The sequence below is a fragment of the Aptenodytes patagonicus genome, chromosome 3, assembly GCF_965638725.1.
Source record: "Aptenodytes patagonicus chromosome 3, bAptPat1.pri.cur, whole genome shotgun sequence".
Taxonomy (NCBI): Eukaryota; Metazoa; Chordata; class Aves; order Sphenisciformes; family Spheniscidae; genus Aptenodytes; species Aptenodytes patagonicus.
The window spans coordinates 72,484,894-72,503,105 of NC_134951.1; the positions used below are offsets into that span (position 1 = coordinate 72,484,894).

At 41.6% G+C, this 18,212-nt stretch overlaps 1 protein-coding gene across 1 annotated transcript in view; it reads left to right on the forward strand.

Annotated features, from left to right (window-relative positions):
• NOX3 (NADPH oxidase 3) overlaps positions 1 to 14,777 on the forward strand; it is a 43,987-nt gene extending 29,210 nt beyond the window's left edge. Inside the window, exons 10-13 of the mRNA XM_076335518.1 lie at positions 316 to 478; positions 7,729 to 7,875; positions 11,124 to 11,248; positions 14,651 to 14,777. Coding sequence (XP_076191633.1) covers positions 316 to 478; positions 7,729 to 7,875; positions 11,124 to 11,248; positions 14,651 to 14,777 — 562 coding nt within the window. The remainder of the gene's footprint in view (positions 1 to 315; positions 479 to 7,728; positions 7,876 to 11,123; positions 11,249 to 14,650) is intronic.
• The last annotated feature ends 3,435 nt before the right edge of the window (positions 14,778 to 18,212 follow it).

Consider the following 18,212-nt stretch of genomic DNA (forward strand, 5'->3'; position numbering starts at 1 on the left):
ACATGCAATTACATGACTAATCACATTTCAGAAAGCCAGAAAATTGCAATTGCATGCTTAAATAGATGGCCAGGCCCCAAACCCACATGGGTGCTCTTGTTCCCTCATTTCAGAAAAAACAGTTGCTTTGCTATTAAATGGCACCCACTGAAAATTAAATGTGTTTGTATGGGTAATTTGTGTGCCAGTTTAGACATGCCTTTTCTCTTTTATTTTAACAGAAGTTCAGTTTTGAAAATACGTAGCCCAAAAAATTTTAACCTTTCTGTCATTTTATACGTTGCTGACCCTTGACTAAATGTCTCGTTGCTGTAGAGTGGCCGTGGACGGACCATACGGATCTGCAACCACAGACGTCTTTCACTACCGAGTGAGTGTGTGCATTGCAGCAGGAATCGGAGTCACACCGTTTGCCTCTATTTTAAAATCTGTTTGGTACAAATGCTGCAACCCTAACACAGTACTGGCGCTGCAGAAGGTAGGTGGGAAAGTTTATCACTCCATCAGAAAGTTCCACAGATGAGCCTATTTTGCCAGGTTAGAGAGACAATTCAGAGCTAGAGACTCACTTGAGTGCTTTAATTCCCGCTTAGAAGCAGTCGCTTGCTTTGCAGCTGCCTCAGGAGCTGTTGTGGGGTGGAGTCTCTTGAATTCACTGTCATTTCCAGAGAAAGAAGGTATCCCTAGCCGCAGTGTTTTTAGTAAAAGCTGAAGAATCAGATTTTCAATAGCAACTGGATATAAACGTGGAATGTCTTTCATAGCTAGACAGATAGTTAGAAAGCTAGAGGAGACATTTGTCCTCTTTCCTACAAAAAAAAAAATTTGCAAGGTCGTCTCGGACAGAAGTGAAGGGCAGCACTTGTTCCTTGTCCAGGAACTGCACTCATGCAGGTTCCATGAGTGCCCTTTGGCTGCGTGTCCTGGGCCAGAGTGCTGCATTCAGCAACCATTAGCTGCTTTTCTCACTTTGCAAAATCAGGATATTAGCCAGCATAGAAGGAATAAAAAAAGGCATTTAAGCTCTGGATGAGGTGCATATATCAAGAGGCATATTACTGCCTCAAACCACTTTAATTATTTTGTTGAAAAAATATGCTGGGGTCTGTGAGGCATGGAAGGCACCAATTAAGTTAACACACTCTTGATCTGCTAACCTGTTATACATCTTCTGCTAAGGATATGTGAGGCAGCACTGAGGGAGCATAGGTGAAGAAGAGATAATGGGTGAAGTAGGGTGAGGGATAAGAAGGTAACAGAGAAAAAAATCAGCATTAAACATTCTCTTCCCTATCCATCATGGCAAGTGGTAGCTTGTGGACCTTAGAGCTTCTTTTAGCTCATTTTCCAATGTAGAAGCTGAATCAGGAACTGTTCAACATTTCACATTTAAGGACAGATGTTGAAATTGCATTGGAGTGGACAGATCGCTGAGAGGGTCAGTACATATGCAGCTGATGGCAGGACCAAGGGGCTGATCTTTTTAAATGAAAGAGTGTTAAAACTGGCATCTTAATGACAAGCTGCCACTGAAAAAGCATCTGGGATTTTAGTAACTGAGGAGTTGCGGACAGGTTCAAATTGCCAGGAGGGATCTTTGAGGCAGAAAGAGCACTGAGAAGGGAGGGAAATAAAAATGAAAATATGTGCTAGATGTGAGAAGTGTATTTGCAAACACTACCATTGTACCAGAATTATCTTTTCCACTGGAAGGAGAGCTACATATATGTATATACACGTTACATATGTATACTATGTATATTCTATATGTATACAAGTAAAATTGTTATTATTGTCATTGCTGTTGTTATCTTAAGGGGAAAAGAACAGAATTTAACTATGTATTGAGAGTACAGTATATCTCAGGGTGTTTATCCATAGCTTAGGTTGAATCTTGGGTAAGTGTGCTTGCAAAGATAAGTGCATGGTGCCTTCTGCCATGGTTTTCTGAATTCCTGTGAAATACAAAAGTATCATGATTTCTATATGTCCTTTCTCTATATCTTGGCTTCCTTACTGGTGCAGTGGGAATAGTGATGCTTATTTTTCACAGGCGTTATGAGGCTAAACTCCATCGGTGTTTGTAAAATATTTTGAAAGCCTGGATGAAAGGTGCTGGGGAAGTTCACAGCATTGCTTAAAAAATTTAGCAGTCATCTTAGTGAGAACGATTAATCTCAGGGCAGCTCCACATTTTTTTTCCATTGGTTAAAAGCTTCCACTTGTGGTATAATTACAAATAATTTAATCTTCCTCAAAGTATTCAGCACTCTCTTTCTGCCATGATGAGTACCATAGAAATGTCTATTAAGGAAATAAATAAGAGGTTTTTCTTTTTTTAACAACTTCGTTTTGATTTGAGTACAGCTATCATTACGCTTATTGAACTAATATTTCTTAGTGTTGCCCACATATGGTTGAGATATAAATACTCATAGCTTCCATAATGTCTGCAGCTGTATAATTTAAAAAACCCAGCAAATCAAAAGGAGTACACATTTACCTAATTGATTCTTCACAATTAAATAGCCTTAGAGCCTTCATTTCCCTATCATTTTTTGCGATGAGGAAGGGCCCTACTACTAGTCATGGCTAGAAAGTTTCTACTGGCTTTAGTTATGCATAAAATGATCTTTTTTTCATATTAGTGGTCTCATTTTTCAGATCAATTGCTGCTGAAATGGATAAAATTGTACTGATCCATCAGATGATAATATTAGCAAACATCCACTTTCTCTTTTACCCTACATAAGGACATAAGAAAGGTCCTACTGGGTGTCACCAAAGATCCATCTAGCCCAATGTCCTGTCTCCCAACAGTGGCTGTTCATGAATGCCTAGGGAAAAGTATACAGACCACAACATCATATGGCGATACGTCTTCAGTGGACACCTTCTCGCCTTTAAGCAACTTGCAGTTTGGTAATGTCTTGACACAAGAGCTGCATCTCTGTGTTTAATACCCCTTAGCAGATTTTTCTTCCATGAATTTGTCTAATTGCTTTTTGAACCCATGCAGACCTTTGACAGCCACGGCAAGTTGTGGCAATAAGTTCAGCTACATACAGTGAGGAAAACAAAAACACTCTTTTCCATTTGCTTTGAGACTGACTGTCCCTGCCTGAGGTAACCTTCTGCTTCAAGCTGTACTCCAGCCCACAGCCTTCTCTGCAAAATATCTTCTCCCGAAGACCTAAAAACCTGGGCTCTTTTTGCTGTCAAACGTAACCATCTTTCTGAGGTGTCTGAGAACAGTTTAGGCCTCTTGCTTCAAATTTAGGGGTAAGAATTTGAGCCTTGTCCTGCATTTATATGAAAGGCTGCTTGCTGCCGCCCTAGCTCTAAGTCAGTGCCTCATGCAGGCTGCCAAACCCCAGTCCCCCGCACGCCCCGGGCTGCAGGCACTGCTGCGTCTTACCTGTAGTGGCCCACTGGATCAGTTAATCAGGCTGAGGAAGATCTCTGATATTTTTTGGTACGCTACAGCCCACAGGTGGTGTGGTATACTCAGGAGCAGGAAGGACTAGGGTTTTGCAGGGAGGTGCCCAGCTGCAGGTGTAAGAGGCTTTTGCAGGGACTAATCACGTCTAAGAGGGAGCAGCAAGAGTCAGGGATGAAGGTGCCTCCCTGGGCATCCCCTGCTTCATCACCTTTTACACCCCTTTGGTGAAAAGCTGGCTTTGCCCAGAGCTGCAGCTCCACCTCTGTCTTCAGTGAGCAGGGAGAAACAGATGGGTGGTCATCAACAGATAATTATTGACTTTCCACATGATGGAAGCTGATTTACAAAGTATGTTCTTTCACCTTACAGGAAAGAGGTATCGGAGCTCTTGCTCTTGTCTGTTGTACAGAACTCAGGATGTGGGAAACTGAATGATAAATATGCATGCATTGCAAGGGAGCAGAGTATTACAGAAATAACTGACTACTCAAAATCCTGCATTACAGATCTGATTAATAGCAATACTGCATCTAACTCAATTTGCAAAAAGAGCACTTGGAAAATTTAAGACAGTTTACTTGGGCAAGCCATCAAGCTGATGAATATAGTTGATGGGGGTAGGGTGGGTGGAGACTAATGAAATATAAATCTAAAACAGATTTTTAAGGGTCCTAAGTAATTGCAGTCAGTTAATAGTATGAGGCTTACAAGAAAAAAATATAGGATTCAGAATAATTGTTTAATTATAGAAATGGACTGATGCTGGCTTTATTCTACAGTTTTAATAAGGATTAATTTTACTGTGCGTTTATTGTATTTTAATTACACATGTAATATGTTGTGCTATGCTATGGGCAGTCAGTGTAAAGAAAGGAAGACTTCTTTGTAAACACCATTTATTTTAACATATTATACTAGAAGTCCTCTTTGAAAGGAGACCTTTTACCCATAGGTCATCCTTCTTCACTATCCCTTTTCTTTCTAAGATTATAATCGTAACCAAAAATAATTCTTATAATGACAGTCTTTCTTCATTACCAAATGCTTTCCACCTCTAACGTGAAAATTAGAGGCAGTGCAATGGGTACCGCTTCAGTGGAACTGCACCAGGAATGAGTTTAAGGAATTTCTGCAGCTTCAGAAAGCTACATCCTTTCTCGAGAGGACTGTGCCAGAGGTGGCTTGACCCAATTTAGCTGGACTGGCTGTTACCACGCCAGCTAGGTCTGCAACCAGCTAAAAGCACTCCTTCAAGCTCCATAGCCTGATATTCTGGAAACCAGTCCCCCATTTCCAAGACCACGTCATCTCAACTCATCGGCTAGCTTTTCTTCCTCCTTCCCTGAATGTGCTTGGCTCCCAGTCCTGCCCACATGCTCCCAGTTGCCACCCCATGCACAATTCATTATTCATTTAGAAGCACATGCCTCCTCTCCACACACGTGTACTAAATATACATTTCCATAAAATGAACTGCTGGAAGGACTTGAGAAATAAGATGATCAAGCAGAGGCTGGGGGAAGAGATTTCTCACTACAAATCAACAGCCAAGGTGTGATACAGACTGACAACACTCAGTGGCCTGATTTTCGAGGTGCTGAGGATGTCGAACAAGCGGGGACTTCAGGATTCAGACACAAAAAACTACATAAAGGTTAAGGCTATAAATCTTGTCCAGTTTCTGTAATTTAAAATAATGCTGCTGTTGGTCACAAAAATGAAATGCTATAAAGTCAGTGGGCTTGCTTTTTCCTCATAACCAATGCCAATGTAAATCAGCAACAACCCTTTTGTAAAGCAATGAAGTTATATTTAAGGCAAAACATTGAAACAGAAGGGGAAAACGCAAACAGCCAAGATGGTTGGTACTAAAGTTCTGCAGACAGTCCTATTCCTAGGCTGTAAAAATACCCCACTTAACCCTGAATGCTTTTTCTCTGTTTCCTGGGATCATACTTCATTTATATTTCTTACAGAAACCACAGATGGTCCCTTACAGTACACTCAGGTCTAGGAAACATCTCAAATTACTGTTAGTCTCTTTCACCAAATCTCCAGCGAAGCATGGTGTTACCACATTTTTCTCTCACCACCTTACCAGAAGTCTGACAACCTAGCATATTAAATCTTCGGGAAATCTCTTTATAGCTTTCTGGTTTCTCCTCTGATTTTTCACTTCAGAAGTGTCTAATATGCATCTTTATCTCATTGATCCTATGGAAAAGGGCTACAATTTCCAAATCATCAGAGCTCCCACAATGATTGCCTTGGGGACAGACCTTCCAGATTACCTTTGATATTGAGGTATAATAAAAGACAGAGGGGCTGGTGAGCACAAAGAGAGATGGGTTGGAGGAAATTAAGGGATTTTGCAACAAAATAAAAATCACAGTCACAATAAAACATGTTCCAACCATCCCTTTGTTATAAGCTTATACATTGTCCTCAATGCTGTTCCTTTTTCATCTAAAATTGTGTATTTTTAGGCTTCCTCCTTGTTTGTAAATTATTTCTTCGGAGGCACTATAAAAATAATTACACTCAAAATTACATTGCCCACAGAGGCCCATTCGAGGTCTGGTGCCCTCTGTTCAAAAGTAATGATGGATTGTGTGGCAAGAGCTACAGAACTCGAGTTATAAGAACTGCAGTCAGATTTGTCTTATAATTGTAGTTCAGCCAGGCATCAAGGCAGTGCCTGGGCAGACACCCAGGGAACTTCAAACATTCATCCCTTGGGTGGTGCGGGAACTCCCAGTCTAGTCATCCACACAGCTGGACCGGCTCGAGACAAGGGGCTGAGCTGAAACCAGGGGATGGGCTGTACCCCCAACCCCCTTCGCAGCTCAGCATTGGTGGAGGAAGTTTCCAGGTGGGAATTTCCAACTGTCCTGAAGACTCCCTAAGGCAGCTCCTGCTCTGCCTAGGCCAACTGTATGTCTCAGTGCGTTGATTAAAATCCTGGGAGGGGAATCTCACCAGTTCTGAGACTCCGCAGGCAGTTCCTGCTGCAAAATTGATTAACTTGTACACGGATAAGACATTTGCAAATGCTCAGCAGAAACTGTTCCTGCAGAAGTGGTCACACAGGACAGTTTTTTATACATAGTTAATTAGTTAGAAGATGCTTTGTATGTAGTTAAGACAATAGATCACAATAGATCACAATAGATCATGCACATGCTGGAGTGGTCACAACGATCCCTGGGCCAGCTGGCTATAGGAACTGAGCAGAAAAAGGGGTTTGGGGAGTCTCACCTGATCCAGCTGAAGATACCACAGCAAGGACTCTTGAAATAGAAACTCTCATCATCATATGGACAGTGACTAACCATCTTGTTCGAAAGATTTTATTCCCTACACAAGTATCACCCTATGCCAAGATCCTAATAAATTAGCTTTTTTTTTTTAAACAAACTCTCTGCTCTGTTTGTGACTGACTGCAGTAGAGGAGGAATAGACAGAAATAAGCCATAGGAACGATTAAAGGATGGAAAATTAGCCTCTCAGTGACAGATCCCAGGAATATTTGGTTTACCATGGAGAGGATTATAGGATGACTTGATCCCAGCCTCTAATTTCTACCTGAGGAACAAAACTTTAATAACAGGCTCTTCAATCCAATAGACAACTAAAACAAGATCCAGCATATGGAAGATGAAGCTAGAGAAATCTGGATGAGAAAAACTGTGTACATTTTTCACAGAGAGGTTTTCAACCAATAGAAAACCAATCATGGGATAGTGGTTCATTTTACCCCTTCAGCAACTTTAAAATTAGTTTCATGTTTTTCTAGGGGTGTTCTGTAGCCTGTTTTATACAGAGTATCGGACTTGAAGAACATAGCTGTATCTTTTGACCACATCAACTGTTAACCTATGGCATAAGGTCTTGAGAAACAGGAATTCCTTGCTTCAGTGCTGAATGAAACCGAAATTCCATTTTAAACATAACTGAAAATAAATCCAAAATTTCAAAGAATAATCAAGTTGTTTGCAAGAAATGCAGGGTTAAGTATTATAAGTCAAAGTTGAGGTGCACTGGCAGGGGGGATGGGAAACTTGTACATTGCCTATCTTCACTAACACATTAATATATTCACTCAACGTTTAAGAAGAAAATGAAATTTTTAAAAGATAGAAACTACATCATCAAAATGATGTGTAATTATGTTTAAATTTACAGTGGCAAAGAGTCATACACTATGTGGTTAATGAGTTCAGCCAATCATTAGGAAGTTTTATTGAAAGTTTGCTTCTTGTTAAATCTCTACTTTTATCTGACAGGTTTATTTTTACTGGATTTGTCGAGACCCATCAGCATTTGAGTGGTTTGCTGATCTTCTGTTCCATTTGGAAACAAAAATGGCTGAAAAAGGGAAAAATGATTTTCTAAGTTACCATATATTTCTTACTGGCTGGGACGAAAGTCAGGTAATAATGAAACTCACAAGTCTGAGTTAATGTGCCTTGCTTTTCCAGTATGGTAACATATGGAACAGGAACAGCTGAATAATGACGGATGAAGCAGAGAGACAAAGAACTGTAAATATAAAGACAGCAAGCCGTCTGTTTCCATCTCACATTTAGGAAAACAGGAATGGAGAAATCAAGCCAGTGATCCTTCCAGTCCTATATCTTGGCTTGGGCAGCGCTGATTACCAGGTGTCTTGCAGAAAAGTGCAAAGAGCCTTTCAGGAGCTTGTGAAGGGACATTTTGTCCACATCTTTGAAACAGAGGGTTGTATAAAAAGTCTTGGTTTTCTTTACTCTTATTATTTAGTATAATTTTTGTTGTTCACATATATGTCCAGTATGCTTTTGAACCCTGCTGTGCTTAGAACATTTTGGCAACAAACTCTATGGACTAATCCATGTTGTTTGAAAATATGTTTTGTCTGGTTGATTTCAAATTTGCCATCTTACAATTTCATTGGATCATCCCAACTCGAGGCACTTAATCCTTAGACTGGGTCAATCTTATTCAACTTCTTTAGTCTTTACCTAGACCCAGATGAGTTGATTTTCTCTCCCTCTTATTTTTAATGGAGCACTCAAATAACACTGCGATCAGTTAGGCACCTGCCAGAAAAACTCTCACAGGAAAGTCTTTGCTCTACTGTTTTATTTCCTGCTGTCACTGTTGAATGAAGGACTGTCTAGTAGAGACTAAAAAAATAGATTTCATAGACCTTTTCCCTTCCTGCCTCTGCTGCCACAAAAAGCATTGTTTCTTTCTGCTTTCCTTAGGGCTTCTGTCAAGTAATGAGGTATGTGCATAAAGCTGTATTCAGAAAAATCTACTCCCACCGTGAAGTATATGGCAGTCATAGAAACCACCACTGTGCATTAGCAATATCACAGGGTATTACCTAAAACGTGTTTTGAAAGAGGCTATTGAGGAGTCTAACAAAACACAAAGTTGTCCTCATCTCTCAGCTGTCATCATCCCACTTCCCTCTTGGGCAAATATCAGGCCAGAAGTCAGGTAGGGAGACAACCATTCTTGCTGGGATGTCTGACTCTCTTCACTCGTGTGCCCTGCACTTTTCTGAAGTACCTCCTTCTTCTTCTTCTTCAAACCCCGTCGTCCAGTCTCCTGTCAGCACTGCCTTGCTAACCTGTGCTGCCAGTTAGGTGACACAGGAGCACCCCTGAAGCTGTGCTGCCTCCCTGCCTACACTGGTACTGCTCTTGCTCCTGGAGCCCCCCAGCATCCCACCTCTAAAGGGCTGTGGGGGAAGTGGAATGCTTTTCAGTGACTGCTTCTCCGAATCTGACCAAGCCCAGGGAACTGTGCTGGGTAACAGCTCCACCTTCTTCAGACATCCACAAAGCTCCCTCATCTTATAGGTCTTTCTTTAGTAAATTCCAGTCCATCACTCCTCAAAATTTGAGTTTCAACACCAGTAATATTTGGATGATGCTTTACTTTACTTCCCCCTTAGCAAACAACAAAACCAACATTCTCCCCATTCTCTCCCTGACTCACCATATAGATGACCAGTAGTCGGGTGAAGCTGAACCCAAGCAGGACGGGCAATTTACAACTTCAAGTGCACCCTCCACTACTGGCAGGTGTTTACTCCTCAGATGTAACTTTTGTTCAATGCTTCAAGCTCTTTGTAGATTCCATGTTGGCATCAGATGGTCAAACAGACACGGCACATGTCTGCCTCTGCTTGGACAAGAAATCGATGTTTCAGCCTATTGCTTCTTGCAATGCCCCTGAGATTCCTAGGCGACTTAAATGCTGTGAGCTATAGCAAGGGCTAACACCAAAAAGCCTGGAAAAGTTCCACTTAATGTGAACAGAAATAGCCCATCTGCTCAGTGGCATAGTTTTGGTGTACACAATTAAAAAATCTTGCAGTTCCCCACCTCCCACTCCTACCAAACACTTTAAGTTCTTTCTTAGACTATTCCAAGTCCTCCGTGACATTGGCCCAAACTAACAAGAACCTTTTAGAAACATGACCTCTTGTGACAACTGTGCTTGACCAGAATAATTGAGTTGTTAAGCAACATGGAAGACTCATTAGCACAAGAAATATACAATATTCCCAGGAAATGGATCTAAGTTTCGGCAACCACTTCTGCAAGAGATGATAATGATACCTAGTTCATGCTAGGGCCTGAACTAAATGCAAAGCCCATTTTTTAACTTAGCTTTCCTCTGGTAATTTCTTGACAGTGATAGTAATGATGATAGTCTGTAGTGAAACCAAGCATATTACTCCTACACAATAGCAGCACAATTAGGAGAGATGGTGGTTTTGTTTTTAAATGCACCTGGGAAGTACTGAGCATGGTAATGGGCATAGCATAGGAGCTGAGAGACAGCAAATGCCCGTGAAAATCAGGATTTCTTTTCTTGGCACTAGGAGCTGTGCAGCTTGCTTAGTTCAGTGCTTCACCTGAGCTGATCCACTTTCTGCACTTGCCTCCACCTGAGGAGAAGAGTCAAACCACCCAGGGTTTTACCCCTGCTGAGCTGGTACATCCACTGTCTTTTCCATCAGCAGCAGAATGCTCTGGACTTACTGAAGGTGCACGTAATTGCTAATATTTATTGTCAAACTCTGCTACAGTACACTTTGTTCCCTTTCCTAAACTCTAGCTCAGCCTTTAAAATGGTGACTGTCACTTCAGGATCTGCAATGAAGGAAGTGTAGGGTGAGATATTCAAAGGCTGAGAAGAGGTTTAGGAATCTAACTCCTGCCTGTAAAAGTGACTGAGGCACTTAGGCCCAGGCCAGTAAAGACAGGTATTTAATCCCAACCCATTTCAAACATTTCATCTCAAGAAGCTGAACTCCTTTGAGGTCTCAGGCACTTTTGGAAGTGCTTTTTACACTTCTAGTCATTTTGTGAACTCTTGACTACTCCTCTCCTCTCCTCTCCTCTCCTCTCCTCTCCTCTCCTCTCCTCTCCTCTCCTCTCCTCTCCTCTCCTCTCCTCTCCTCTCCTCTCCTCTCCTCTCCTCTCCTCTCCTCTCCTCTCCTCTCCTCTCCTCTCCTCTCCTCTCCTCTCCTCTCCTCCTTCCATTTGATAATTACACAGTTTCCTTTCCCTCATTAATGCTTCTGTCTTTCACCGCGAAACAACATTATTGCTTTCTCCTCTTACTTGGAGTATACATTGTTGACTCTAAAATTATTATCTTGTAAATTTGCCTTTAGGCTACTCACATAGCCCTACATTATGATGACAAGACGGATGTAATTACTGGTTTGAGACAGAAGACCTGCTATGGAAGGCCAAACTGGGACAATGAGTTCAAGCAACTAGCTGAAAACCATCCTAGGTAAGGCAGGTTGGCTTCTAACCTTGTTAGGTAACTCTTCTCCCAGCATAAACAGTGGGAGAAGGGGAGGGCAAACCTTTCTAAATGACCCTTTTAAAATAATTCAGTTTTTTTGCTGTGTGGAAAGAAGATTTATGCTTAATGAAGCTTTTAATGAAGAAATCTCGGAAAAAGAATGCCAATACAATCTAATTTTTGGACAAGAAAATCTAATATTTAGAAGTATTTCAATATCCTGGCCTTTGTCCAGATATAATTGAAACACACAATCCAATTACTGTTCTGCACAAAGGACAAAGTAGCATTAATTTCCCTTGAAGATGGTTATTAAAGAGATAAACTGTGATTTTTTTCTTATGATGTCAAGGATATGTTTGTTCCCCTAACATATTTGGCTACTCTTGCAAGACTATGCTGTTCTGTTATTAGTTCATCTCTGCTGGCAAAGACAGTTCATTTGAACTTGGTAGATTTGCTAGTGGTCTGAGAAAAGCTGCTTTGTTCCTGAAAGCCTTTGAAGCAAGAATTTGAAATATTTTGTGTTCAGCAGTAGAAAATTCCAGAATCTTTGTGACTCTCTATGATTTCCAAACATTTACCTGCTAATGCAAAAATAAAGGCTTGCACTTGGAGACAGAGATACAAAAAGAAGAAAACTTTTTTTAAAGATGAAAAAGACCCAAGAAAAAGCTGAAAGGGAGGAGATCAAAGAGAGAATACAGTAAGCTACAAGAATACCATAAAATTGCAAAAATAACAGTAATAAAGAAACCACTTGATGGAGGTCAAAATAAATACAATCAGGAAATACGAAAGATTAAAAATAGAAAAAGGCCAAGAGTAGAAAATATGATTATTGAAAGACCTTTTATAGGGATTCTACTGCATAAACAGAGCTGTTATAGTTGGAACATTATTTTTTGTTACTTTTGTTAAGTACAACTGAGAAAAATCTGGTTTTCTGATGCTCAGGGAAGGAGATGGGCATTAACTTTCTATACTGATCTTGTGGTATTTCCTTAGAAAGCCAGTGCTAAAGTGACAGAAAAATCTGTATTTGCTTCTGAACCTAGATGCCCATGTTTATGATCAATGTTGAACCTTTTAAAGAAAACCTTGCATGAAATAAGCATTCCTTATGAGAAAAAAATATCCTAACTTTTCTCGCTCCGAGTTACAGAAGGTTCAAGAGGCAAAGAAACTCAAGGGTTTCCATTGTGTGATGGAACAACCAGCTTTTATGAACTGACTAAATTTTGGGTCCCTGCACTTAGGTCCACAGACTTTCCCTTGGCTGCAACAGTGTCTTTTAGCAGATTAGCAGGAATATACCACTCCAGGTTAAACGTAGTGCAGTCGAGCACCAGAGCAATATGGGCACTACTTCTGGGGACTATGGCTTGGGCACCAAAATCATATCATTTACAGGAGCAAACTTTTTGAAACTCATGCTGTCACTTGTCACTTGCACTGCATTTACGTAGATTGAGCTTTCCCAGGAGCACAGCATGTGTGTGTATCTGTGTGTACATATATATGTTTTAAAGCAATATGTGCTGTGTACTTAGAAGCAAACACTTTTAGGCACTTTGCAGCAAGTAACCAGGTTTCCAGCTCCCTGTAACAGACTTGTGCGCTTATGAACACAATTCTTTGTTACACTGGTCATGTTCTTATTTTATAAGAACTACCTATTGATGGAGTGACTACATCAGTGATGGAGTGACTACACCAGTGGACATGGGAAGGGCTACAGATGTCGTCTATCTGGACCTCTGTAAGGCCTTTGACACGGTCCCCCACAACATCCTTCTCTCTAAACTGGAGGGGTATGGATGTGATGGGTGGACTGTCCGGTGGGTGAGGAATTGGTTAGATGGTGGCATCCAGAGGGTAGTGGTCAACGGCTCAATGTCCAGATGGAGACTGGTGACGAGTGGCATCCCGCAGGGGTCCGTATTGGGACCGGTACTGTTTAATATCTTCATCAATGACAGAGACAGTGGGATCGAGTGCACCCTCAGCAAGTTTGCAGATGACACCAAGCTGAGCGGTGTGGTTGACATGCCAGAGGGACGGGATGCCATCCAGAGGGACCTGGACAAGCTGGAGAAGTGGGCCCGTGTGAACCTCATGAGGTTCAACAAGGCCAAGTGCAAGGTCCTGCACCTGGGTCGGGGCAACCCCTGGTATCAATACAGGCTGGGGGATGAAGGGATTGAGAGCAGCCCTGCTGAGAAGGACTTGGGGGTGCTGGTGGATGAAAAGCCGGACATGAGCCAGCAATGTGCGCTCGCAGCCCAGAAGGCCAATCGTATCCTGGGCTGCATCAAAAGAAGCGTGGCCAGCAGGTCGAGGGAGGTGATTCTGCCCCTCTGCTCTGCTCTGGTGAGACCCCACCTGGAGTACTGCGTCCAGCTCTGGAGCCCTCAGCATAAGACAGACACAGACCTGTTGGAGCAGGTCCAGAGGAGGGCCACGAAAATGATGAGGGGGATGGAACACCTCTCCTATGAGGAAAGGCTGAGAGAGTTGGGATTGTTCGGCCTAGAGAAGAGGCAGCTTCAGGGAGACCTTATTGCAGCCTCTCAGTACTTAAAGGGGGCTTATAAAAAAGATGGGGGCAAACTTTTTAGCAGGGCCTGTTGCGACAGGACAAGGGGGAATGGCTTTAAACTAAAGGGGGGTAGATTTAGACTAGATAGAAGGAAGACATTTTTTATGCTGAGGGTGGTGAAACACTGGCCCAGGTTGCCCAGAGAGGTGGTGGATGGATCCCTGGAAACCTTCAAGGTCAGGTTGGCCGGGGCTCTGAGCAACCTGATTTAGTTGAAGATGTCCCTGCCCACGGCAGGGGGGGTTGGACTAGATGACCTTTAGAGGTCCCTTCCAACCCAAACTATTCTATGATTCTATGATTCTGTGTACAAATTTTGTTATTAAATCAGCCATTTAAAAATTGGCCATAGGCAGAAAAGTGTTAAAATGGGGGGGGAGAGAGAAGGGGGGAGAAGAAAACTCAGAACTAGCTGAGAATTTTGTGTATTTTTTTAAAAAAAAAAAATTAACTTCACTGGAGAAAAAGCATTGAAAATTTTCAGCCCAAACAGCGTGTTTGCTTCTCTGATTAAAAAAGCTATGAAGATCAAAACCAAAGAACTACCATTTAAAATAGTTTGTGACCTCTAATATAGCAATCCAAATAAATAATGCAGTAAGACATAATAAACACTAAAGTATTAAAATAATTATACTGTAATACTTTGTGACAGTAACACAAATTTTTTCAAATATATTTCTCAAAGAGCCATTTCAAAAGATTCAAAGCTGGAGGCAGCCAAAAGGTAGAGATTATCCATTTACTCTACTACTCTCATGTTTTTGTTGTTATTGCGATTACAGCAACAGTATTGGAGTATTCTTCTGTGGACCCAAGACTCTCTCTAAGATCCTTCAAAAGACATGCAACTCATATTCATCAGTTGATCCAAGAGGAGTTCAGTTTCACTATAACAAAGAAAGTTTCTAGCCTGTACTTCTTAACTATATAATAGGTATTACCACATTGTGTATTTTTTCCTCACCTTCTCCTGTCCTCTACTCATTCTCCAGCATTCAGGCCAGATATTAGGAGTTGTAAATTGAAGTAGGTGCATTGACTTCAGTAGAAAAATGCCATCCTATGCCAACTGAAGATTTGGAAATGCCATCCTTAGCCTTTCCTTCAAAGAACTGAAGGGCTAGTTCTCCATTGCTTACTTAATGATGCTGTGAATCCATCTACATCTGTGTGAAAACAAGCAGAAACCACTAACCTTTGAAGAAAAAGGCGTGAGTAAAATGGACATTTAGAACTGTACCTTACTGTTGTGTATGATCAAACTACTACTGCAGGCAATACTGGTATTCCTGCTGTTCAAATCGTGCTCATTCAAAGCATTTTCCTTTCTGGTGTTCTGATTTTGCACTTCTTATTACCTCCCACTGCATACACATCCACATCCACATCACCTTTTGTGCCATAGCAATACTGTTTATATATACACTGTCCAACAAATTCCTTTTGTCTTACCAAACTATGCACCATTTAAACCTAACATTTCCGCAGCGATGGTGGCTGTGCATGCCATAAGTTAATATGTTCTGGGGGTTAATATGTTAAAGAGACTCCAGAAATTTTTGCACTCAGCAAATGGTTCTCCTGAGACAGGCAACTGAAACTGTGGAAAAAAGTTTCAGGTGTCCTTTAAATGTCACATGGCTTCATGGGCACTGAAGAATGGGCTTTAAAGGATACAGAATCACAGATATATGACAGAGTGACTGAGGTGGGAAGGCACCCCTGGAGATCACCTACTCCAAACCCCCTGCTCAGAGCTGATTCTGTGAAGACAGGAGAGACGTTTGCATTCTTCCTGTCCTCAGGAACCTCCTCCCATTGCCATGACCATTCAAAGATAATGAAGAATGGCCAGCTCCCTCAGCACTTGTGGGTGCATCCCATCAGTTCCCATGGGCTTGTTTAAAAGCTCCCTAACCTGATCCTCCTTCACTGAGGGTAAGTCTGAATTGCTTCAGATTTTTCCACTTGCCTCAGGAGCCTGGGATCTCTGAAGGTCAGACTTATCTGTAAAGACTGAGGTGAAAAAGGTATTGAGTACCTCTATCTTCTCCATGGCCTTGGGCACCAGGTCTCCCACTCCGTTCAGCAGCAGACCAACATTTTCCTAGTCTTCCTTTTGCTATTCATCCATGCATAGCAGCCCTTCTTCTTGACCTTCACTTCTCTCACCAGATTCAACTCCCAATGGGCTTTGGCTTCCCTAACCCCATCCCTGCACACTCAGTGTCTCTATATTCCTCCTGCATCACCTGTCCCTTCTTCCACCTCTTTTATGCCTCCTTTTGTGTTTGAGTTTTGTCAGGAGGGATTTGTTCATCCATGCAGGCCTCCTACCACCTTTGCTTGACTTACTCCACAGCAAGAGGGATCATTTTTGAACTTGGAGGAGGCGATTCTTGAAAATCATCCAGTTCTCCTGCACCCCTCTTCTCTCTAGGACTATATTGCATGGGATCCTTCCAAGCATGGAATTCCTCCTGTGTCCTCCCCATGACATGTGTGTTAGTGTACAGGCACTTCAGAGGCATCCAGTCATGTGATCCAGCCTTTCCTCATAGGTCACAGACTGTGTTACTCAGGCTGGTTATCTGTCCTCTTCTATACTCACATAGCACTGAGAGGTAGGTACAAAACAGTAAGTCATCTTTTCACCCTTGCAAACCTTCTCAGGCAGCTGCTGGGAGTCCTGAAATACAACTGAGGCCAGCTGCAGAGCTGCTGGAGACACTGTTGTCCAGCAACTGTGTTTCAAACAACCCATCCAGGGCCCATGGAGTGTTCCCTGGAGTCACATCTTCTAACATGCTGGGACTAACGTAAAGCTATGCATGCCATCTGTACAACCGCTGACACTTTCTCCAAGAGAGGACTGTCTCCAGTTGGTTAGGTCAGACAGCCTTGCAGCACCTTGTATATCAAAGCAATGAAACAATGGCCTTCATGCAACCTGAATCTTTACTCATCTTCTCGTAGCTCTCACTGGCACTAGAGCTGCCATGGCTATAGGTCCTATCCCGTAAAGCAGTCCTTCCCTTACAGCTTTGTATTGCTCATCTTTGACGTCTGGGTATATCATTGCCACCTTCCTAGACCTGATGTTGTCATCCACCTTCAAGAATTACTTGTATTTAGGTTTGTGACTTTAGCACTGTTAATCACGTGGAACACAGGATAATTCCGGAATGAGGGAGAAACAAAACAAAAAATGTTGTAACATAAACATAAGCTAGAAAGGTGAGAAAAATATTTCCCTATTCCCCAGGACAGAAAGTTAAAGAAAAACAATATTCGAGTTGGATTGAGGCATAACGGAGTTCACTAGGATCACACAATGCATTTACCCAGCCACACAATAAAAATGGGAGGTAGAAAACAAGCTGTGTACATCAGCACTCGAATAAGACAAATGACAACATTCTATATGTATACTTATACACGCACACAAAAATGCCCACTAGAGGGGACATAACTGTATAGACAAAAGAAACAGAATAATAAAAATTATGTCACAGAAGACTCCAATATTATTTTATACCTCTTCTTCTAGGGGATACAGTATGTGTGAACTGAGATTGTTCTACAAGATACAGTTGTATTATTACCAAGTTTAGGGCAATGCATCTTTGTTTTAAAATTGTTGAAGTTTTTTTTAAATGCCTGCCTACGTGAAATGATTAATGCAGTGCATACTGTGTAGCAGTAGAGTGAGCGGAGAATTAGAGCCTCTGCCAGTTCACCTAGAGGCATTTATCTTTTATTTTTTTCCCTGGTGCCCGTGCTGAGCCTCAGGGTAAGCTGACACATTTTTTAATATAAATTAAGCTTCTTTTTTTTATGTGTGTTGAAAATCTTGAAGGAAATGAGAAATGTGTGTAGGCACCAATACCAGCTGCCATTGCATGAAAGAAAGAGGTGACAATTTCCTGCAGATTCTGAATGATTGTTTTAATGGGGTTGGATCGGAGGTAACAAGCACAAAGATATTGTGCTGCCAGAAAAACAGGATCTGTTCTCCCCCTAGCCTCATGCAACAAGATGTAACATTTAGCTTCTGGCTCAACATGGCATCTCTTCACTGCTTTGATTTATTCCCATTTTTGCAAATCACTGTGGTATGCTACAGGAGATGCATTTAGAGCCCTTGTTATAGTTCATTGAGTAGCACTGCTGTTATCACCACCAGAGGAGAATTTCACTTGTATCAGGACTGAGTGACCTAGAATAAAGGAAAAATAATAATAATAATAAAAAAAAAAAAGAAGTGGAGAGGTTTGTTGGACTAGGATGAAACTGCATTTAGGTTGAATGAAAATCCCTTTATTACAAATACAATTTATATCA